This window comes from Chanodichthys erythropterus, chromosome 10, assembly GCF_024489055.1.
Source record: "Chanodichthys erythropterus isolate Z2021 chromosome 10, ASM2448905v1, whole genome shotgun sequence".
In the NCBI taxonomy this organism is placed as follows: domain Eukaryota; kingdom Metazoa; phylum Chordata; class Actinopteri; order Cypriniformes; family Xenocyprididae; genus Chanodichthys; species Chanodichthys erythropterus.
The window spans coordinates 28,835,072-28,857,802 of NC_090230.1; the positions used below are offsets into that span (position 1 = coordinate 28,835,072).

Here is a 22,731-nt window from a genome sequence, read left to right on the forward strand (position 1 = left end):
TACTGAAATATTAAATAAAATAATCAGTATGTGCTGTGAAATATTATGCTGTGCCATCATTCATGACATTTGCTTAGATGTCGCAGAGTGACGGGGGCGCGCAGGGTTGCGGTGCTCGTCGCCGAGGGTTCCTTCGCGCGCTCCCGCTCGTGCACGCGCACGGCCGCGAGATCTTTTTCCTCACACGAGCTAGCAGTGGATTTTACCTCACGGTCAGAGATTAAACGACGCGAAAGCGCATATGTGCATGAACGGGACACGGTCGACGCAGGATGGTTCGGGAAACCAGACACCTCTGGGTGGGAAATTTACCCGAACATGTTCGTGAGGAGAAGATTGTGGAGCATTTTAAACGGTGAGTTACACAAGAAGCGGAGCTGCGCGCGCAGTGACGCGGCCTCGCGCGGACACAAACAGCCTCAGCCCGCGATGGCAGAAAATTAGCGACGAAACGCCGATGAAATCGAGCTAAAGCACCAACAACGACCCCCAAACACGATTTAAAATCTAAAAACAAACTGAAGCGATATCTGATGAGCCGCCAGTCCGCTAACATGACCAAGTTGAGCAGTTAGCTGGCCGCTTCACTAGTGACTAGTTAATGTTTTGCTGGTAAATTAGTGAAATCTGTGGTCTTTTCCACAGAAAACGTCCGTTTTGAGTTCACGCCACAATTACGCCTCACGAAAAGTCGCATAAAACGCGCTTTCAGCTGGAGAACAGCGAGTGTTTGTGTCGGTGTGCGGTAATTAGCTCGCGGCTAACAGCGTCCGGACAGGCTGAGCCGGTTTAACAGCGAAACCGATTCAGTCCGAAGAAACAGAAACTTGATTGAGGATCTGCAGTTCGTTCTGCGATAGTTCTGAAGTAAACACAAAGTTCACATAAGTACTGTTTTACTTGAGTTAACTGAATTACTGTAAGTGTTGTGAAATCGCTTTGCGTTCGCAGTGTGAACGCGCGCCGGAGCGTAATAAAAATGATTGGGTGCCATTATCAGCTGTCGAGCAAACAAACATTATGAAGGTCTCAAGTTTTTGGATGTCAGAAATTGAATAACGTTAACCTGTTTGTTTTCTGTGGCCGACGGTCACGTGATTCCTGAATGTGCGTAACGTTTACGGTGGCTTGTCTCTCTCTCTCGCAGGTATGGCCGGGTGGAGAGCGTCAAAGTCCTGCGGAAGCGCGGCTCCGAGGGCGGCGTGGCGGCATTTGTGGATTTCGTTGACATTAAAAGTGCTCAGAAGGCGCACAATGCCGTCAACAAAATGGGGGACAGGGACCTTCGCACCGATTACAATGAGCCGGGTTCAGTGCCCAGCGCCGTGCGGGGTCTGGAGGACGGCACCCCCTCTAGCAGTCATGGAAGGGAGGTTGCGGGGTTCTCGAGGAGCACCGTGGGGCCAGTGTACGGGCCTCCGGTGTCTCTCCACACCAGAGAGGGGCGCTATGAACGCAGACTAGACGGGTAAGTGGACACAGGCTCCCTCAGGGGGACTATGGTGTCAGATACAGGGGTTGAGGTTGGGTAAAACACAATACTGATTGCTAAGACCAGATTCTAGGGATCCCTCTCCATTCTCTGAGGCCTGACTTCCTGCACACGGAATTATTAATCCTTGTCTATCATGTAAGAATGAGTGGATTAGATTGGTGTGTTCAAAATGTGGGATTACTGTGTGAGCCATAGCCCTCGTCTGAGTTGGATATTACCCACGTGGAGAATATCCCGTTCGGTTTGGATATTACGATGTCTGGCGGGTGAGTTTGGATATTAGGCGTTCTCCAAATCTCGGATATTACTCCCCCTTGGATGGTGCTCTTTGGAAGTATGTGCCGATGACGGATTAAACACAAGATTTTTAATGGGGAAAGTAGTTACGAGATATCGCAAACCTTTTTGTCAATTCTCATTTGCCTTGCACGATTATCCCATCACCCATTTGGTCATTGTGCTAACTGTCTGTCATGGTCAGCCGTGGATGTGTATCACTGCCGTGGATTTAAGAGCGAAACGCACCAGCGCCGTGTGGAGTAAGTGTGTCAGGGTTCATCATCTCCATCCTCCTTGTCACCGCACATCATTCTTAGAAAGGGCCACAAACGCTCGTCGCTCGCTCGCTTGGATATTTCCGTGAAGCTTCGAAGACCAGAAGACGTCACGGGAAGATTCCCACTGCCTGAATGTTGGATCTAACCTCATGTTGGATGTATAGGCGTAGATCGAACTGGATTATCTGATCTCGAGTGGATGTACGCAGCCGTTAGAAGAGTTTGCTGAAGCACCGCTGCCGTTCGGAGGAACGTAATGCGCTGGAATTACCAACTGTTCGTTTTTTGTTTTGTTTTTTTGCCCGCAGAGCCGTCGTCTTTTTGTGTGCGCCGTTCGGATTATTCCTCGCCAGTGGAAAGCTATGTTTTTCTTGGAAGAAGATCGTTTTTTTGTTTTTTGTTAAAGACTTTTTACTATTTTATTTTTGTTAAACTGTCATCAAGTCTACCGGTACAGAAGGCACACGGATGGCCGACGCGACCTTGATTGGATGAAGACCCTTTTTGCATAGTGGGATTCGGGACTTTTTCGCCAGGCACCGCTATACGCCGTCGCTGTTTTTGGCTCACACAAAATTCCTCCTATATTGTATTGGGAATATGTAGGGTCAGTTACTGCTCTGAAAAGGTTGGTATTGCCCTGCCTTACGCCTCACTGTGCTTTCTCTCTCTAACCTAGACATGCACCCTGTTTCTTAACCCCTGTTCTTTACTAACCCTAGAGCCTTGTGTTATTTTTAACTCTTCTGTCCCTCCATACTTGTTTCAGCTCTCGATCTTCAGTTCTGTCTGATTTCCCTCTCCAGTGTTCAGAGCCAGATAGCGAGCATGATTCAGTTGATCAGAGTAAACGTTCCTCCTCAATCCGTTGTAATAATGTCACAGCTGGATAGAAACACTGCATGATTGGTGTAGAAGTCCGTTTTCAGCGCTAGAGCCTCAGTGTAGCTCAGTCCACCAGCCTCTCGGACGTGTGCTTATGATTTCTTTCGTTAAATTGTGGCTCCCCAACCTGGCCCGCTAGATTTTGTACGATAAGGTGCACTTGTGTTAGCTGTTTGAGATGGATCCAGTTCGTATCTAAGTGTGAATGTTCCCCCTTCTGTCGTGTCTCTTTCTGTCTCTCTCACAGCAGCAGCTCTGACAGTCGGGAGCGAGCGTACGAGCACAGTCCTTACGGACACCACGAGCGCAGCGGCACATTCGACAGGCCGCGGCACTACAACACAGACTATTACAGGGACCGTTCTATGTTTGCCTCCGGGGTCAGCTCCAGCCCGGCCGCTAGTGCTCTTAGCGGTGGCTTTGATGCGTCCGAGTCTCACTTTGAGTCTCGGATTCGTGACCCTTTTACCCTTTCCAGTTCCGCTCGCCGCGACCCGTACCGGGACGATAGGGGCCGGCGCGCTGACCGGACGTACCACCATCATCGGCGGAGCCGGTCCTCGCACTCTTCCCAGTCCCGGCACCCGTCGCCTCAGAGGAGCGCGGGACAGACCCCTAAAGCCGCCCACTCGCCCAAAAGAGCGCCCGTGTCTCCCAGCCGGGGCCCGCGCTCGCGCTCACGCAGCCCGTCTTCAAGCTCGGACTCGGTCAGCAGCACCAGCAGCACTGGCAGCGGCAGGTATCGTACCAGTGCTTCAACCGTGTTTTATGAGATTTTACTTTTGTCACAATCTTATTATCAGAATCCTGCTATGTCTGAATATAGTTTAAAATAGGAGCTGTATGTTTTTGTCATCTAATCATTTGAATTCATAAAATGTTAGCAATTTAGTAAAATTTAAACAATGAAAAGTTTTTATTTTTTTAGCTGTCTAAATTTTTCTGGATACTGTGTTTTAGGAGTTATACAAGTTTATTATCAAAAACAGTGGTAATCAAATGAACGCATAACTAACAGTTTAATTAATCTTTTGTCATTTATTATTTGCCCTAAGGTTTGAGGGTTCCTTTAAATAAGGCCTTCAGATTTGAGGCCTCCATTTGAATTTTTTTCACTTCTGTTTTAATGGTTTCATTTAAATTTTTGTCATCAAAAACTTTGTCTAATCAATTGAATTCATAAAATGTAAGCAATTTAGTAATTTAGTAAAAATTTAACAATGAAAAGTTTTTATTTTCTCAGTTGTCTAAATTTTTCATGATTCTGTTTTAGGATTTATACAAATTTATCAAAAACGGTGGTAATCGAATGCATAAAACTAACAATTTAATGTTTTAAGATGCAATCTTTTTAAAGTGTTTTATTAATATTGTAGTTATTTTTGAGATTTTACATTTGTTACAACCTTATTATTAGAATCCTTCTATGTCTGAATACATTTTAATATAGGAAATTAAATTAAATTCATGAAACAATTTAATACAATTTTAACAACCTGTTGTCTGTTTAAATTCCTGGATTCTGTGTTTTATGATTTAATACAATATGAATTTATCATCAATCACAGTGGTAATCAAATGAATGCATAAAACTTTAACAATTTAATTTATCTTTTAAAATGTGAACAATTCCTTTTTTGCCAAACAAAAGTACAGCGCAGCAGAAGGTTAGTTTTAAAATTATATTCCTTAAATGTTTTAATAAATTCTATTATTTGTCCTACTGTACAACAGAAATAAATTTTCATCATAATTTCATATAGTGTCACACGTGCTTGAGTTTGTGTAGAAGAGCAAACTGCACAGCGGTCTGTAATATTCACACACACTCGTCAACATCACCATACTTTTGATTGATTCATACAGAATTTTGCAAATTCAGTAACATTCCTTTTTATACCGCAATTCCATGGTATGTTTGAGTCCGTAATTCCATCTGTTTTCTGTGTTTTGTGGATATCATGGTAATTTCAAGCATTAAATAGACATCAAATGTAAATATACTCGGTAATTCAGGTTCTGCCTGAATGAAGCTGTCTGTCAAATTAGACCAAACTCAGTTTTCTTTTAATTTCGTAAATTTGATAACACAATTAAGGGGTTGAGCTTGATTAATTCAGTCAACACTTGTAAAAGATGTGTAAAAACAGAACCAAAATGATTTATTCCTTCTAAATTAACGTGAACATGATTTTAATTGTTGGGTTCAGTTGAGAAAGTTCAAAGAGGTGTTTAATACACTCATACTGTAACAATGCTAAATGTTTATAGTTTCTCTAACATAAATAATGGCATACTCTTTAAATCTCGCTGGGTTTGTTTATTGCCCTTATTTCGTATGTTAGTGGGTGTTTTTGTTTTTTGGGTTTGTCTGAATGTGGTTCCTCTGTGTTCTGGCAGCAGTGATTCAAACAGCAGCTCCAGTGAAGGGTCGCGAGCGCGCTCAGTGCAGTCTACGGCCACTCACGCTCCTCCTGCTCCTCCTGTGCTCGCGCTGGACTCTGACGAGCCACGGAGGAGCTTCGGCATCAGAGTCCAGAACCTCCCGACACGATCCACAGGTGACCGTTTACTGCTCGCTTCACCTGTTCCTTGGGCTGTTTTTTTCCATCTTATTTAAAGGAGTCTATGCTCATTTATACTTTCAATATTTTGTATAGGGATCTTTTAATCAATTAGTGTTCAAAAAACAGTATAAGGTAAGACCTAAAACTCAGAAACCGTGACATTGATATAGAGAAGAAGTCCCACTGGAGGGATTTTGTAGAGCTTCACATTACACACTAAAGAAAGATGAACATGGACAAAAAGCAGAATAGGTGCTCTTGAATGAAGCTCAGTCCATGTCAAATCGGAGCGTGTTGCTGTTTAATTCATAGTTTGCTCATTTGTTGTTGGTGTTGTCTAATCAGGGAGGCATGTTTAGAGTTTGATATCTGAGGACTTATGATAACAACCCAGATGGAAATTGGTGGAAATGAAGACAAACTTGTTCCCTTAAAGTCCAAAGTAGTTCAGATTCTCTCGGGTACAGATATTTTCAGAATCAAAGTTGAAAAAAGGTGAACAATTTCAAAATATGGGTTATTTGGGGGAATTAATTACACCCATAAATAGAATTTAATAGATAATTTAATATATGCGTTTGATTTTCAAACATAAGCTTTGATTGAATTTCTGACAGGGTTAGTTCAACCAAAAATGTCCAAACCCATAAGACTTTCCTTCATCTTCATAAACACAGTTGACATGGATTAAATGGCTCTATTCATATGGGTTTATTTTGCCATCTCTTTATGACCATTTTTAAGCGTCAGAGTTTTGTGTGTATAGACAATCTCACAGATTTCATTTAAAATGTCTTCATTTGTGTTTCGAAGATGAACGAAAGTCTTATCGATTTTAGCTGATGACAGAATTTTCAGTTTTTGGGTGAACTAACCCTTCAGAAATCCAGTCAAGGCTTATGTTTGAAGATTAAACGCATATATTACAATCCTTGGTCCTTTTATGGCTCTCTTTCATGATCAAAACATAACACTTTAATCTAAAAGCGTCTGCGTTTTACTCTCATCAGATACGAGTTTGAAAGACGGGCTCTTTCACGAGTTTAAGAAGTATGGGAAGGTGACATCGGTGCAGATCCACGGGGCGTCGGAAGAGCGCTACGGTTTGGTGTTCTTCCGACAGCAGGAGGACCAGGAGAAAGCCCTCAGCGTGTCCAAAGGGAAGCTCTTCTTCGGGATGCTGATCGAGGTCACGGCCTGGAACGGCCCCGAGACGGAGAGCGAGAATGAGTTTCGTCCCCTGGACGGACGCATCGACGAGTTTCACCCCAAGGCCACTCGTACGCTGTTTATCGGAAACCTGGAGAAGACCACCAACTATCAGCAGCTACTCGACGTCTTCCAGCGCTTCGGGGAGATTGTGGTATGTTAGCATTTTTACTCATTCTAGTAGAGAAGAGTGTAGTGTTTTGAGGTGGTTATGTACTGAATGTTATGTACTAACTTCTGGACTTGATTAATAATAAGCAGTTCTGTTACTGACTTAACATTTACTGAAGTCTATTCATTACTGTAAAGAATTGTCTATTCATTATTACTGTAAATGTATTTCTATGCCTGTTGATCAGTGTGATATTGACACTCTCATGGATTATACAGACAGTGAGAGATGAACGCAACATCTCATGTCATACATTATAGGTACAGTTCAAGATAGTTCGATTGAAGTCAGCATTCACATCGATCTACAGAATTCATTAATTGCGGTTACGCCACGAAAAGCGTTCTTCAGTGAGATCCATAAATTTAATAACTTAACAGACTTTTTACGTGGAATGCTAGAACAATGCAAATGAGAGAATTCTATGTAAATAAAATATAAATATAAATTTCAAAAATTGTTCTTATTTTATAACAGACTGTTCACTTGTCTTTAACAATTAATCAAATTAAAACAAACACAATAGAACCGAGATGCAAATGCAATAAACAGTGCTGTTCAGGTAGATCTAACAGTAGTAAGATAGAGATTATTCATTATCTGTACTCTATCTAAAGTGATCAAATGTATTCAGTCAAGAGGATTTCTTTTGATTAACATTAAACACAGACAGCAGCAGGAATATTAGGCTGCTGTCACTTTAACGGGTTAGTTCACCCAAAAATTTAATTTCTGTCATTACTCACCTTATGTCGTTCCGCACCCGTAAGACCTTTGTTCATCTTCAGAACACAAATTAAGATATTTTTGATGAAATCCAAGTTATGACTCGTCCATAGTACGGTGTCCATTTTAGGACATTCTCACATCTCAGTCATACAACGAAAAGGCGTCATGCCTCAGAGGCTTCAGTCATCGGACAAAACGGCATCGTGCCTCAGACTGAGAGGCTTCACGTCTCAGGAAAACGGTGTCAGGTCTCGTACAATTAGGCATCGGACAAAACGGCCTCAGAAAGAAAGGCATCAGACATAAAAACATCAGACAAAAAGGACTTAAGGAAGCAAATTGCCCTGCCTCAAAGTGACGCGGTTTTCTAACTGTTACACCAAGTTGTATAAAACGTACTCAATTATTTTGTAAATTTATATTGTAAATTTATATTATTCGCTAGTTTTATTTGTTTGTATAAAAAGTTACATAAATAACACATTGTTTGCATTGCAAACTATCGTGAACACTTATGAAAATGAACCATGGTAGTTTTACTACAAATCCTACCATAAACTATTTGTGGTTACCATGGTTAACTACAATAACCATGTTTTTTGTTTTATTTGTAGTAAGACTATAATTCATTTTCATAAGCGAAGTAAAAAATCTTTAGAACTATTAGACTGCATTGTTATAACCACAGCTGCTTTGTGTACAGACGTAACCAGGGAAACGGCTTTATTTCTGCTGTTCCAGCGCCTTCTACTGTTGATTACATTTTAATTTAGATAATTGATATTTTTCTGCAGAGTGCTGACCAATGTGAAAATCGCCATGTTCTTACACCTTCACCTTCTTTTATTTATATAAAATAAAATATAATCATAACAAAAACATAAAGAACATTGCTAAGGGATAAATAGCCTACATGAATACCATCAATAGATATTCTTCATAATTAACATGCATGCACACACACTAACTGTAACAATAGTTACAGATAAATATAAAAAGGGGGGAGAAAGAAAAAGATAACTGAAGGATTGCATTATGATGGGATAAAAACCAATAGAAAGTTATACAAAAACATAGACAAAAAGACATTAGACTAAAAGTCATCAGTTTTTTTTTTTTTTTTTGGCCGAGTCCGTTTCATCTGATGCCTTTTGGTCTGAGGCTGTTTTGTCCGATGCCTAATTGTACGAGACCTGACACCTGACATGGTTTTTCCTGAGACGTGAAGCCTCTCAGTCATACAACGAAAAGGCTTCATGCCTCAGACTGAGATGTGAGAATGTCCTAAAATGAACACCATACCATAGACATTGTTTTGTTTTCGCACACATAAAGTATTCTTGTCTCTTTATAACATAAAGGTTTTAACGATGTCTTTAGTACCTTTCTGGACCTTGAAAGTGTTGATTATATTGCTGTCTATGGACGAGTCATAAACCTCTCGGATTTCATCAAAAATATCTTAATTTGTGTTCTGAAGATGAACGAAGGTCTTACGGGTGTGGAACGACATGAGGGTGAGTAATTGATGACAGGAATATAATTTTGGGGTAAATTAACCCTTTAAGCACAGATACAATATACTGATTCTGTTAACTTACACGTGCGTTTTCATTCACGACAGTTAACTTCCACTTAAGACATAACCAACTGTGTTTACTGGGATTCTCACCAAGACAGACATGTTGACATAATTTTGTGCTCGAATAGACGATTTCACACAAGACATGAAAGAGAAATCGATTCAGTATTCGTGTACTGTCAGATGCGGCTTTCGCAAGTCCCGAATTGAGTTTTTCTTCTTGCGCTTGAATGTCTAAATTGCCTAGGTTTAAATGTGTAAATGACAAGCTTTCATGACGATGCATCTTTGGCCCGATCAGGACCGGGACAGTTCTGTCAGCTCAGCTATCCTAATTGTCATGCCCCGCTTTTAGATCTAGTGCGTCAGTTCATATGTACACTTCCTGTCATGTGTGAAAGAAAGCGACAGAGGGCGCTCTCAGCCCAGCGACAGTGCGTAAAGTTCAGCAGGCGATTAAATTATATCTGCGCTAAACGTATTTTTGCCTCTAGCTGAATCACAGGCAAGTGAAATTGTACAATTTACTAGCCATTGGTTAATTTATTATTATTTTTTTTTTTTTTTTTAGTCAAGCATGAAATTTGGTCACATGCGAGTGATTTACTCGCATTGTAGAGGGTTGGCAAAATCAGTGTGTATTTCAGATTTAATTCAAAGTCGTTCCACAAAAATATGAATTTAAGAACTAAATTTTCTTGGTTAAGCCGCTGCGTTGACATTGAAGTCATCTCTACACGTTAACGGTGGCTTGATACTGTGAAGGGTTTATCTCCATCATCGTCGTCCGCTCCTGAAGCTTCTGCATCTCTCTGATGCATTCACAAGCGGCTGCAGAAAGACTGAAGAAAACAAAAATCCAAATCCCACATTACGAATCTCCTCCTGACCGTTTAACTGCTTAATTAACAAAATGGCCAGGAAACAGCCATGAAACTGCTTATCGTCCAATTGCTTTTGCTCCCTTGAAATGGAGGCAACTACAATGTGCTGTAATTGCTAAACCGTTTGCCTAGTTTGGATATAAATGACCACATTGAAGCTGGATTCGGCACTTCAATCTTGATTACTTCATTTCAGATCCACTGTGGTGGTGTACAGTGTGACTGGCATATATAAATAAGTAAAGAAAGGCCAATTTAAAATGAGCCTTCTCAGTTGCAGCCAAAAATTTGTTTCGGTGTATCACTAGTCACTGTTTTTCCTGTAAATTCCTTCGTCATGTAAACTGTTTGTCCTAGAGACTCTATAAATCTATTACATGGAAATTTGTCTGAGGGGGGGGGAAAGTCAAACGTTGTTCATTATGGTTCCAACGAGCGAAAAAACTAAACTCCAATCTTCTTTGAAGTTTCTTGGTTGCTCCTTATAATTGTTGCAGTCTTTTTTTAAAGCAGTATTTGTCTTGATTGATTTCAGGATATTGATATCAAGAGGGTGAATGGCATTCCCCAGTATGCATTTGTTCAATACTCTGATATTGCAAGTGTTTGTAAAGCCATTAAGAAAATGGATGGAGAGTATCTCGGCACCAACAGACTGAAGGTATTGAGATGCCTGTTCTCGGTAGATACTGTGTGTGTGTGTAACCATATTGTTTGTCAGAGTGAAATTGGCCTGGATGCTCTGTAATGTTTATTTTTGCCTTGATTCCAGCTTGGGTTTGGGAAGAGTATGCCGACAGCATGCGTGTGGTTGGACGGGCTGACCTCGAATATCACAGAGCAGTACCTCACACGACACTTCTGTCGCTACGGACCCGTCGTTAAGGTAGATTTTGGCATGACATTTGAATATATTGATTTTTACTGGAATTGTGTGGAGTTATACTAACTATTGACCTCTTTTACAGGTTGTGTTTGATAGGTTAAAAGGAATGGCTCTTATTCTGTACAACAACACTGATTTTGCCCAAGCAGCTGTTAGAGAAACCAAAGGATGGAAGATAGGAGGGAACAAAATTAAGGTGTGTGGAACTGACTAGTGACTTTTGAACTTTCTATTCATCTAGAATGTTGAAAAAAGTATGAAGCAGCTCAACTCTCAATATTGATAATAATGATCTGAAATGTTTCTTGAGCAGCAAATGGAATAATGAAGCTTTGATTTACAGGAATTTCACAGTATGTGCAAAAAGAAAAGTCATTATAAATTGTAATAGTATTTCACAATATAACCGTTTTACTGTATATGCAATACTTGCAGCCCAGTGCTAATTTCTTTACTGAAATCTATGACAAAATATTCACTGATGACCTTTTTATGGCCAACTATATCAACATGGAAAAAAAGACGAGACTGAAATGTGGTTAAAAAAAAAAAAAAAAACGTGGTCAAAATCACGGTTTTTGTCGAATAAAGGAGGAGACAAAACATTAGACATTTTTTTGAGCTTTCATACTTATGGTTGCCAGATTTCAAGAATTTAAAACCCCCCAATCAGAGCCTTTCTGTTAAAAGAACACATTTTTCTACCTGGTGTTTAACTTAATCTTTGCAATCTGGCAACCATGTGCACACGCTGTCTCTACACTGCAGAAGAAAACGCAGACAAACAAGTAAGCTGGAGCTCAGTGATCTTCATTTAAGATTTTCTACTTAAGTGAAAGTGTCATTCAGCTGGTCAGTGTTCTGTCACGAGCTGCTTGTGCTGTTTGCTGTGACTAAATCTGCAAATCAGAGTGATTTGAAAGTGAGAGCCGGCAGTGTTTGAAAGCAGGAATCTTGCAGCGGACTGGTCCGCGATAGATGCCTACTTTAAAACTCTCCTGTGTGAATCGGTGCAAGCGCTTGGTGAAGAGCTTCATTGATGATTATTTACAATGTTTTTACCGTGTTGATCATTGAAACCAATCACAGACATATCCGATGAGCCGTGAACGCACAATGGGCAATCAGGTGTTTACGTATATGCTCAACAGCGTTAAAAGCGTCACGTTTTTAAAAAAATTAAGTACCAAAGTCAGTACTTTTGACAACTCTACTTTAGTCCAATTTCCATAATCTTAATTGAAGTGGTCTAAAGAGAAAAATTATAATGACTTTGTTGTCTAAAGACTACATATAAAGTAGCTACCAAAATTAATGTTGGTAACTTTAGTTTGACTAAAAGTATTCACTAAAAGTCAACAAAAATGCAATGAATTTTCATTGACAATCTATGAAAGACAAAAATTACTAAAATGTGAGTCTAATAAGCGTTTTTGTCTGAAGATGAAGACTAAGGCAAAATTAGAAATGGCTGGCAGAATTAACACTGATGCAGCTGTGGTGAGCAGAAGAGACTTCTTTCAAACTTTTGACCACCAGTGTATATATACAATTATACAACGTAATGTGTTTTGTTTCTTCTGTCCAGGTTGATTTTGCCAGTCAGGAGAGTCAAATGGCTTTCTATCGATCTATGCAGGCATCAGGGCAGGACATCCGTGACTTTTATGATATTCCATCAGAGAGGAGGTGAGTGCTGCCTTTAGTAAAACACCTTAGAAACTATAATGCCTGCTTGCAGTTTGTTTATCTTCAAGCACTTGGCTAATTGTTTCCCAAACCTTGTTTTGTTTTGTCAGGGAAGAGAGGCGAACTCCTTATCATGAGTTTTCAGCTGAGCGGGCATATTACGAGAATGTAAGGACTCCTGGCATTTACGCCGAAGACCCCCGTCGAGACTATCCTGGTCGCAGTCGCGATCGCTATGCAGAGTTGGATCATTACCAAGGAGAACATTACGATCCCCGCTATCATGAGGACCCACGGGAATACAGAGATTATCGAGACCCTTTTGAGGACATCAGGAAGTACAGCTATATCCAGCGTGAACGTGAACGGGAGCGGGAGCGATTTGAGGCCGATCGAGGCAGATGGAGCCCGTCTCATCAGCGTCGTCCCTTAACTCCCTCTGCTTCACCCTCACCTTCTGATCGAGTCTCACGAGAAGCTGAAAGACGCGTGTACAGACACTCCTCTGAGAGATCTGGAAGCTGCAGCTCACTGTCTCCACCTCCACCTCAGTTTGAGAAATCTGAGAAATCGCCAGTAGATTACAAATCAGAAGGACTGGAGAGAGAAATGGAGCAGACCGAAGCAGAGCGTGCAAGTGGAGCGGAGAGCAAGAAGCGTAGCAGACGCAAGGAAAAGGCTGACAGAGAGAAGGGAGAGAAAGCAAAGCAAAGGAGAGGCAAAGTGCAGTCTCCCACTGTTCCTCATTCTGAAGCAGAGAGAGAGGCTAGTCTGGATTTGGGTTCTGGGAAAGTAAAAGTTTCAGATTTAGAGAGTCAAGAAAGGCAGAAGCATAAAGGGGACAAAGAACCCTCTCCTACTGACCACGTTACTCGCCTCGAGTCTCAAAAGGGAGAGAGACTCGATCAGTGCAAAAGTGAGTCGTTAGACAGGGATGGGAAAGGAAAGTCAAAGAAACATTTAAAATCTGACTCTGGTAGTGATGGCAAAGATTCCCTTTTAGATTCTGACAGACTTGCAGCGAGAAAGAGGCGGTTTGGTGATCCCAGTGGGAAAACTATAAGACAGAAAAGAGGCCGTCTAGAGGATGATCTAGTTTCTGCGATTAGCCAACCTGCAGAATTTGCAATGAACACAGGATTTGCAAAAGAGACTGATGTTGATGTGAAAGCAGAGAAAGAGGCTCAAAAAAGAGAACACTCCAAATCCAGGATTGGTTCTCATTATAGTCAAAGGGAAGAGCTGGATAGCACTACGAGAGGGACGTCTCAAGGCCCACCATTACGACCAGGTGAATTATCTGAAGTGGATATTTTGGACTCAAAATCGCACCCTGTGCCTAGGCGATTTTCAAACGATGGAACCTCAGATAAGGACAACAAAGTAAGGGACGAATATCTAGAAAATATTGACCTTTCTCAGAGTTACCGCAAACAGATGGAGCAAAACCGGCGGCTACGGCAGCAGCTGCAGACGCCTGATAAACCAGGAAAGACAGAAACTCATCAAGGTATAGATGCAGAAGATCTTGAGCATCGTAGTCTGGTGCATGAGGTTGGCAAGCCTCCGCAGGATGTAACCGATACCTCACCTCCAAGTAAGATCAAGAAACAAGAGTCCTTTGAGATGGAAATGAGTGCTAAGAGGGAAAGGATTTACCGAACAGTTCGGCAAAAGAGTGAAGACCTTGAGTGGAATAACACAAACTCTCCAAGGTTTCAGCATGCCCCGCTACAAAGAGAGGAAGAATATGCAGACCCCCGTATTCAAATGACTGTGAGAGAAGTAAAAGAACCCTCAAAACCTGAAGATAATGTTCCATTAGATCTGGAACTTGCCAGTAAACGGATGCAAACCTCACAGATGTCAAAGATGAGTACATCGCTACAAGATGAGCAGCAAAGACGATGGGAGAGTCAACTAAAGCAAGACTTGTTACCAGACTTTTCAAGGACCTCTGAGAAAAGACGTCTCAATCGGAAGTACTTGGATTATGGACTTTGGCCTGATTTGGAACCTGGTGAAGTGCGTTCTGACTCTGAAGAGGATCGTGAAAATAAGCCCAACTCTCCTGCGCCATCAACTTCTGTATCTTTCTCTGAAAGGCATCGTCCAGACAGGTTGTCAGAGTCCAAGCTAACATCCTCTCTAGAGAGACACAAATTCCGTTCTTTTGCAGATGATCAGACAATCACTCCAGATACTAAAGCTTTGTTAGAGCGTGCAAAGTCTTTGTCCTCCTCAAGAGAAGACAACTGGTCTTTCCTTGATTATGATTCACATTTTGCCAGTTTCAGAAGTAGAAAGGACACCGAAAAGGTAGAGTCAGCACCAAGACCAACTCCCTCATGGTACATGAAGAAGAAAAAAATTCGAAGTGAGTCTGAAGACAAAGTGGATGACAGGAAAGAAGATCCAAAGCCAGAAGAACAGGAGAGACGAGAGTTGTTTGCGTCGCGTTTTTTGCACAGTTCTATTTTTGAGCAGGATTCAAGGCGTCTCCAGCATCTGGAGCAAAAGCATGAGGACCCTGAACATGGTATTGGATATCTGTACTCTCAGCAAGGCCCAGCAGAAGGGCAGCCTGACCCAGAACCAGTTGTGCTTTTCCATAGCCGTTTCTTGGAGCTAACAAGGTTGCAGCAACAGAAGAATAAAGAACAAATCCCTCAAAATACCAAGCATGAAGAATCCATAGATGCAACTAGAGTAAGTAAAACACCAGAGGAAGAACAAGCTCCACAGCAACAAAATGCTGCTGAACCTAGTATCCATCAAGCTGAGATCAAATCAATTAGCCCTGTTCAGGCTCCTCAGACTAGTCCTGTCCAAGCTCCTCAAATATCACCGCCTGCTTTAGCAGCCAAAGAATCCTTGCCATCAGCAGAAACAGAATGTGCTGATACTCCTACCTATAATTTGCTTGATCCTTCCATGAAGGAGGAAGATAAAGAGCATGAATTGCCCTCAGCTCAGTCATTAAAGCCTTTACTTGAGGAACCCTCAGAACCCAATTGTTCTCCAGAATGCCAAGAGTCAAAGATACCAGTCGAGGAGATTGTATTGAAGACTAATGACTTTGAAAGTGCTCCTGAAACCAACCAAGTTGTTGTAGAACTGCTCTCGAGCAACGAAACACCAGCCAGCAATTTGCAACCAGAGACCGAGCCTCCAGTCAAGTTTCCTGAATCCCAAAGTCCCCTCTCAAGTATCCCTTCTGAGCAACATGAAAAGGAACCTGAGCCACCTGTTACAGAGGCTGAATCTAACAGTACAGATGATCAGAAAGTTGCTGATAATTATCCAGTTGAAGAAGCTGTGTCTCCCCCTCCAAAGTCAAGAAATAAAAAAGCTAAAACCTCTCCTACCACACCGGTAACTACACCTCTGCCTGCTACCCCAGACAAACAGAGTACCCGCAAAAGTGTGCGCATTGACAAAGAAAAACTGAAACGCTCATCTTCTCCAAGAGGAGTGGCATCCAAGGCAGTACCTGATTCAAAGTCAGCAAGTAAGTCCCCTGGGCACAGCACAGAAATGGAGCAAGGTACAGAGCAAAATGTACCATCTAGGGCAAGACGTAGGAATGTGCGTTCTGTTTATGCTAAACCATTTGAAGATGAAAATGCTCTGCAACCTGGAAAAGATGCTGAATCACCTCGTGCTGTGCGGAAGCGTGGCGTAGATAAAGATGTGGGTACTGATGTAGAGACTGTTACTGCAGCACCCTTGAAACGGGGACGCCCCCCCAAGAATCGACGCCAAGCAGAGGATGTACCAGCAGGAAAAACTGAACGGTCAAAATCAACTGAGTCTAAAGAATTGGATGCAATTGAGATGAACAGTGAGGATGTTCCCAAAGTAGGTAAAGGCAAATTTTCACCCCACACACAAAAAGGAGTAAGTCCAGTGAATGTATCTGCATCTGGAAATGGAAAAAAGGGAGACAAAATGGAGAAAATATCAGAAAGTTCCAAACTCATTACTGAAGAAAACTCTCTTGTTCTTAAAAACCTTACAATTCGGCTTGATGTGACCGAGGTAAAGGCAATGCTTCAGACTAGTGAAGATGAACCTGGAGCTGATGATTCTCCCAAAAAGAGCTCACCTGGTGTGTCTTCAAAGGATGAGGTACTAGAAGCTAAATTTGAAAATAATGCCATGGATGAAGTTAATAATTGTGAAGGAGAAACATTGCCTGCTTCAACAAAAGCCATTGAGCCAGATGTAGCTTTGCTGTCTCGAGAGCTGGAGCTTGAGCAAGCTGTTGAGAATATTGCAAAGCTGACAGAAGATGCATCTCCTCCTCCGTTCAAAAGTAACTTGACAAAGGCACAACGTTCATTAGCTGAAGAACCAGAGCGTGACTCAGAAGAAGAAAAGCCTGCAAATCCATCCAGTGAAACAGAACTTGCTGCTGCTATAGATTCCATTACGTCAGAGGACACATCTTGTACCCTGCCACAAGAACAAATAATCAACTCTGCTGTAGATTCGGATGCTGATATGCAGACGCTTGGATCCAGTTCAAAAGTATCTGAAACCTGTGTTAGCACAACAGTTGAGGAGACCATAACCACTCCTAAAAAAGTGTGTAAAGGCAGAGCAAAAGCTTCAAAGAAGGGCAAAGGCCAAAAGGGTGCTGGAAGCAAAAAGGAACCCTTCAAAGATGCAGTTTTGGATGCTGAAAACATCCCTGTGAAGTCACCAGAATCCATACCCACCGAACTTCCAACAGTCACAGAAAGATCACCCACAAGTACAGCTGTTGTCATTACTTCATCGTCCAAGCAGGGTGTAACTTTAACAGCGCCTAATGCAGACATTCCAAACGAACCTGAGTTGCCTCTTAAAACTGAGATGGATATCCCAAAATCTTCTCCTGCTCTCAGCAGAAGCCCAACATCCAAGTATCAGCCTTATTCATACAAAAACACATCCCCCTCAATGTCTCCAACAAGAACTTGCCTCAAGAATTTATCCTCATACCCAAGCAGGATTTCTGTTTCCCCAACAGAGCGCTTCAATCAGCCAAAAGAAGCTGGGGTCCTCTCCCCTCCACAGACCTCTGTAGAGAGCCCGACATTACCCTCAGATACCCCTGTTCATGATGCCAACTCAGGTGATTTGCGTAAAATCCTCACAAAGCCTAGAACTGGCCCAGTGTTGGACATTGGTGCTACATCTGGGAATATGCATCCTCATTCTGTAAGGGAAAGTGACATTACACCAGATGTGGTAACCAGCAAAAGTGCTCATCAAGATAACAGGCAACCCTCCGTTTCAGCCCAACCTGTAGTTCGACAACCTGCTTCTATACCATCCCCGGAAACAAAGCAGATCTTCAGTGAGAAGTCCGTTATTTCGGTTATTGCTTCCACTCCTACCTCTGTCATCAGTCGAGTTTGCAATCCCCCTGACTCAGAGGATAAGCCAAATGTTCCCATTGGAAATCCCTTTCTCGACAAACAACCTCCAAAACAGATTTACCAGCCAAGCTTGGAGGAAAGCAGTACTTACCATGGTCCACCAGTCGGTGAGGAAGGTGGAAATGCTGGTCGTTATATTGTGGAGAGTACATCGCTGAGTACAGGTTCAAGCACAGGACTGAGAGTTCAGACATCAGAAGGTGTAGTGGTGCTGAGTCATTCTGGACAGAAAATGGAGGGGCCACATCGCATAAGTGCCAAAATCAGCCAGATCCCACCTGCCAGTGCTGTGGACATAGAGTCACAGCAGCTGGTGTCCATGCCCCAGATCAAGCAGGAACTTTACAGTGCCTCCCAGCCACCATCTTCGAAATGCTCACTTCCTTCAGATCATGGGCATTCAATGAAACCACAACTAAATGTCTCCACAATTAAACAAGAGTCTGCACTGGACAAATTAGAATCCTCTTACACTCCAGTTCAAAGTGGAGTTGTTAAAATATTGCAACAAACGCCTGGCCCATCACAGGTCATGAGTTACCATCATACTGTGATGAAGCACCCCAAGAAGGGAGATGGGTCAGAGTCCCTCAGCGTGGATGGCGTGAAACCTGCCTGGGTCCCAACTATTAGTCCGGCTATAAGTCCACATCTTCCCCCAGCAGCAAGCAATCATGTTGGGTTCATAGCTGGCACATCGACAGATCGAACTCCGTCACTTATTCAACCTAAGCAGGAGCCGCGATCTCCCAGGAAATCTGGACACCCTCATTCTCCTTTTGCCAAAGTGTCGTCTCCTATAGGCTCTTCATCTCCAAAAGGTGTGTCTATGGTCCTTCCCCCTGGGTTACCCCCTCTGTCCCCATATGTTTCCACTGTCCACCACTCTGAGCAGTCTGTGATCATGCCCCCACACAATGCTCACAGTGGTATTGGAAGAATGTCACCACACCGTGTTGGCCCAATAGGGCACCTCACTCAGGGTGAGGTAAGAGTGAACACTCCTCCTCTCTCTATGATGAACTATGCCATTCACTCTGAAAGCCTCACTTCCTCTTGGCCACCTGGCCAGCAGCGACCCACATCTCCCCAGGCCGTGGGGAACAGGGAAATGGTCCTCAAAGTTAACACAGCCAATGCAAGAAGCCATGATGGGGGGGAAGAAGAGGCAAGGCGTTTCCATACATCTCTTGGAAGACCACCAGCTGCTCAACTGAAACCAGAATCCATACCAGCAGAATATCGTGGAGCTCTCCCCAGTGGTTTACCAATCGAACGATTCAACATGTCACCAAGAGACATGCGAGTACTCATTCACCACCAGCAAAGCGATCGTCCCACTGCAGAATTACACCAGGTGCATGTCCCTGAGAACATGCCACCCTCTTCAACTCCTACCAGCATGGCGGCATCTCTTTCCCCTCGGCCACACTTGTTAGCAAAGGGAGTATCTGAGAAGGACCCCTCGAAAACATCAGAGCTTAGGAGGGCACAGACCCCTCCCAGTAAGGAGGGAATGATGGCAATCCGTAGTGCAATGCCTCCCATGGCTTCTCCTCAGAGAGTTCAGCTGATGACACCAGGAGCTGGAACATCCTTCCCTGAATATTCAGCCATGTATACAAACCTACGGCCCACCCACGCTCAGTTTGCTGATAATTCTCCAATGGGGATTAACCAGTCCACCCATAGCATCCCACAATCACAGGCAAGTTTGCATATGCATCCATTTTTAAATGTTTACTAGCTTTTAGAGCTATGCCAATAACATTTTGTCCCTTTTTATTTGAAATAAAGGGAGCTCAAGAGCCAGAGTCAAGTCAGCCACAAGCTGAAGCTAAAGTGGAGTTGGTTGGACATCAGCCGGTGAATATGGTGCAGCTTCTGACGGTGAGTCTGTCATTACCTGCATACAGCAGGGCTTCGTCTTTACACAAAGTTCTATTGAAACACTCCTTATTGTTGAGCTCTGTACAGTGACCGGGGAAATTATTTGGCCTCTTAATACCATCATATATTAGAAAATATCAAGTCAAGTGTTCTAGCAGACTAAACGCAGGTTTAGATCATCACATTAACACGTTCCACTAACAGACATAAAACTTTGTCTTCATTTTCAGACATGTATATGTAGTGGGTTAGATGCAAATGTAGACCAGACTCTTAAGATTGATTTATATTGTTTTATAAACTCTATTGTTGTCATACAGAAATACCCTATTGTGTGGCAAGGCCTACTGGCACTGAAGAATGATACAGCAGCGGTTCAGCTGCATTTCTTATGTGGAAACAAAGCTCTTGGCCTGCGGTCTTTGCCTCTCCCGGAGAGTGGAGGGATTCTCCGCATCGTACAGAGAATGAGGCTGGAGGCGCAGCAGTTGGAGGGAGTCGCTCGCAGAATGACGGTACGTGACTGTGGAATATTCAGTTTTCCACCAAGAGTCTCTATTTTGGTGCATCGCCTGTCGGTAAAGCTGAGGACAAAGGCTCTAGTTGTAGCTTATTAAAATCTATTAATCTTCCAGTATCCAAGAGGGCTATCAGTTCTAGAAAAAATGTTTAATATCAAATGTGTGTTGTACTTTTGATGCAAATGCAAACTTAATTTGAGTAATGCAAACAAATTTTTCACTTACCATGAAGGTGTGTTCACCCTATTGGTTATTAGTTTACATAATTGGCTGGAGCAGTGTGTTGTGATTGGTGTTCCACCCCTTACCATAATCACCAGTTTCAACACACTACTAGCTAACTCAACCAGGCCCCGCCCCTTTATTCTGCATATACCTTTTTCATGCTCAAACAGCAACATTTACACACTAAAGAAAGATGGGTGCTCTTTAAAATCAACACATTCAACTAGTTTGTGCTGCTGCTGATTGAACGTTGGAGAAGACTCTCACTATATGGCGTTTTATGTTCCGTGTTGTCAGGGGGAGAGTGACTTCTGCCTCCTGTTGGCCATGCCGTGTGGCGTCAACCAGGACGACGTGTTGAACCAAACGCAGGCGCTCAAATCTGCCTTCATCAATTACCTGCAGGCCAAACTGGCGGCTGGAATCATCAACGTCCCCAATCCCGGCTCCAATCAGGTAGGTGCCTTTCCTGTGCCAGTGCACTTATTCTCAGGTTTGGTCTGGTCAATTAAAACAATGTTTTTCCTCCATGTCCAGCCTGCCTACGTGCTGCAGATCTTCCCACCGTGCGAGTTTTCCGAGAGCCACCTGTCGCGGCTCGCTCCGGACCTCCTCAGCCAGATCTCCAGCATCTCTCCGCACCTCATGATTGTCATCACCTCTGTGTGATTCACCTGTCTCCTCCACGGATCTCTCCTCGTGTCTGTGGGCCACGGATGCTCTTCTGCGTTTCTGTACAGTCTGACTTCATGTCTCTGCAGTGTTTGTATTTATTGATCAATTTCATTTGTTCATGGAAATGCTTCATTGGGCGAAAAGAAAAAAAAAATCACAACTGTCTTGAGCGACGCGTGACGTTTTCTTCATTTGTTGATTTTGAGTCTATTTTTTGAAGAACGAATCATAGAAATTATTGTAACATAAATGTGTTTTTAACCAGTCATGTGGTCCCGTAGAGGATTGAACATTGAGATCGTCTCCGATCACCCGCAGCAAACCGACAGGATCATGGAGTTTCTGGTTTGCCGGACTGTAAATATTTTAAATATTTAAAACCGTGGCGAGATGAAACGAGCCCAAAAGAGTCGCCCTTTACCTTCGGCTGTGGATCGTACAGTATCTGGAGGACTGAAAGAAATACAGAATCAAACTGCTTTTGTGATGTAAATACTTGTGAGACTTTGGGGCTGGCAGCTCTTTGGTGGGTTTGTTGCGGGCACTTCAGATTTTCTTACTCAAAATAAAAAAAATGCCATAACTTGTTTTGTGTCACTCTTTCAGTGTTTATTCATCGAAATAATACACTGAGTATAAATCAGCAAAAATATCAAGATGAGAAATATATCAAAAAGGAATTTAAGGAACATTTGTTTGGGTTGAAGACATCTGAAGCTCTGTGTACCTCATGTCTGTTACTACAGAAAATAACTTTCTCTGTCTGCAAACATGATTTCTGCTTTTGTAAACTGGAAATCTGAGGTGAGACGTTCCAGAAGTGAAGTGTTTTTGTTGAAGTGTTTCTAATTCTGTCTTAAGATGAACGTCTGGTGGTGTTCCTACAGGGTTTGATCCATGTAAACAGCTTTATTGTTGTGTCTCGTACTGTTTACGGGACTTACAGGATCATGAGAGGAGTTGAACTATTATCTGCATCATTTGCAGATGCTTTTATGGAAAGTAAGAATATATCTTAGTTCATGTGGTCACGTTTTGTGTAGGCTACTTGTGTTGAAATATATATAAAATGAAACTAACTAGATCAGGGTCCGTAACTATGGAGTCAAAATCATGCCATATAGTTTTGCAAAAGAAAAATAAGGAATCGCTAAAAGTATTGAGAGAAAAAAAGTTTTGCAAACAGAATTGCAAAAATCAATGACAGCTGTAAAAGAAACTAATGAACTTTGTTTTTTATCTCTGCAACAGATATTTTCCATGATCACACCTACTGATTCATTTGCAACGCTCCTTTTATTCTGCGTTTCATTCAAGCATGAGCTCATGATACCGT

The 22,731-nt window shown here is 42.4% G+C and overlaps 1 protein-coding gene across 10 annotated transcripts; it reads left to right on the forward strand.

The window, feature by feature from the left end:
• Nucleotides 1–152: 152 nt before the first annotated feature.
• Nucleotides 153–21,973, forward strand: si:ch1073-335m2.2 (msx2-interacting protein). Of its 10 annotated transcripts, XM_067397214.1 has the most exons (16): nucleotides 461–867; nucleotides 952–1,026; nucleotides 1,148–1,468; nucleotides 3,185–3,676; nucleotides 5,338–5,498; nucleotides 6,515–6,867; nucleotides 10,616–10,741; nucleotides 10,853–10,966; nucleotides 11,049–11,162; nucleotides 12,410–12,466; nucleotides 12,555–12,655; nucleotides 12,766–19,796; nucleotides 19,886–19,974; nucleotides 20,295–20,489; nucleotides 21,018–21,176; nucleotides 21,258–21,973. In XM_067397214.1, exons 3-16 carry the CDS (start codon nucleotides 1,269–1,271, stop codon nucleotides 21,387–21,389), a joined length of 9,324 nt encoding a protein of 3,107 aa, XP_067253315.1. In that variant the 5' UTR covers nucleotides 461–867; nucleotides 952–1,026; nucleotides 1,148–1,268; the 3' UTR covers nucleotides 21,390–21,973. The 10 variants fall into 10 exon arrangements, with proteins under 10 accessions (XP_067253306.1, XP_067253307.1, XP_067253309.1 ...); XM_067397205.1 differs by lacking the exons at nucleotides 461–867; nucleotides 952–1,026 and adding an exon at nucleotides 153–355; XM_067397206.1 differs by lacking the exons at nucleotides 461–867; nucleotides 952–1,026 and adding an exon at nucleotides 153–355 and having other exon boundaries at nucleotides 5,341–5,498.
• Nucleotides 21,974–22,731: the final 758 nt, after the last annotated feature.

Coding starts and splice junctions, on each gene's coding strand:
- si:ch1073-335m2.2 (XM_067397205.1), top strand. CDS start 273: ATGGTTCGGGAAACCAGACACCTCTGGGTGGGAAATTTACCCGAACAT. Junction 11,163..12,409: donor TAGGAGGGAACAAAATTAAG/GTGTGTGGAACT, acceptor TTTTGTCTGAAG/ATGAAGACTAAGGCAAAATT. Junction 20,490..21,017: donor GAGTCGCTCGCAGAATGACG/GTACGTGACTGT, acceptor CCGTGTTGTCAG/GGGGAGAGTGACTTCTGCCT.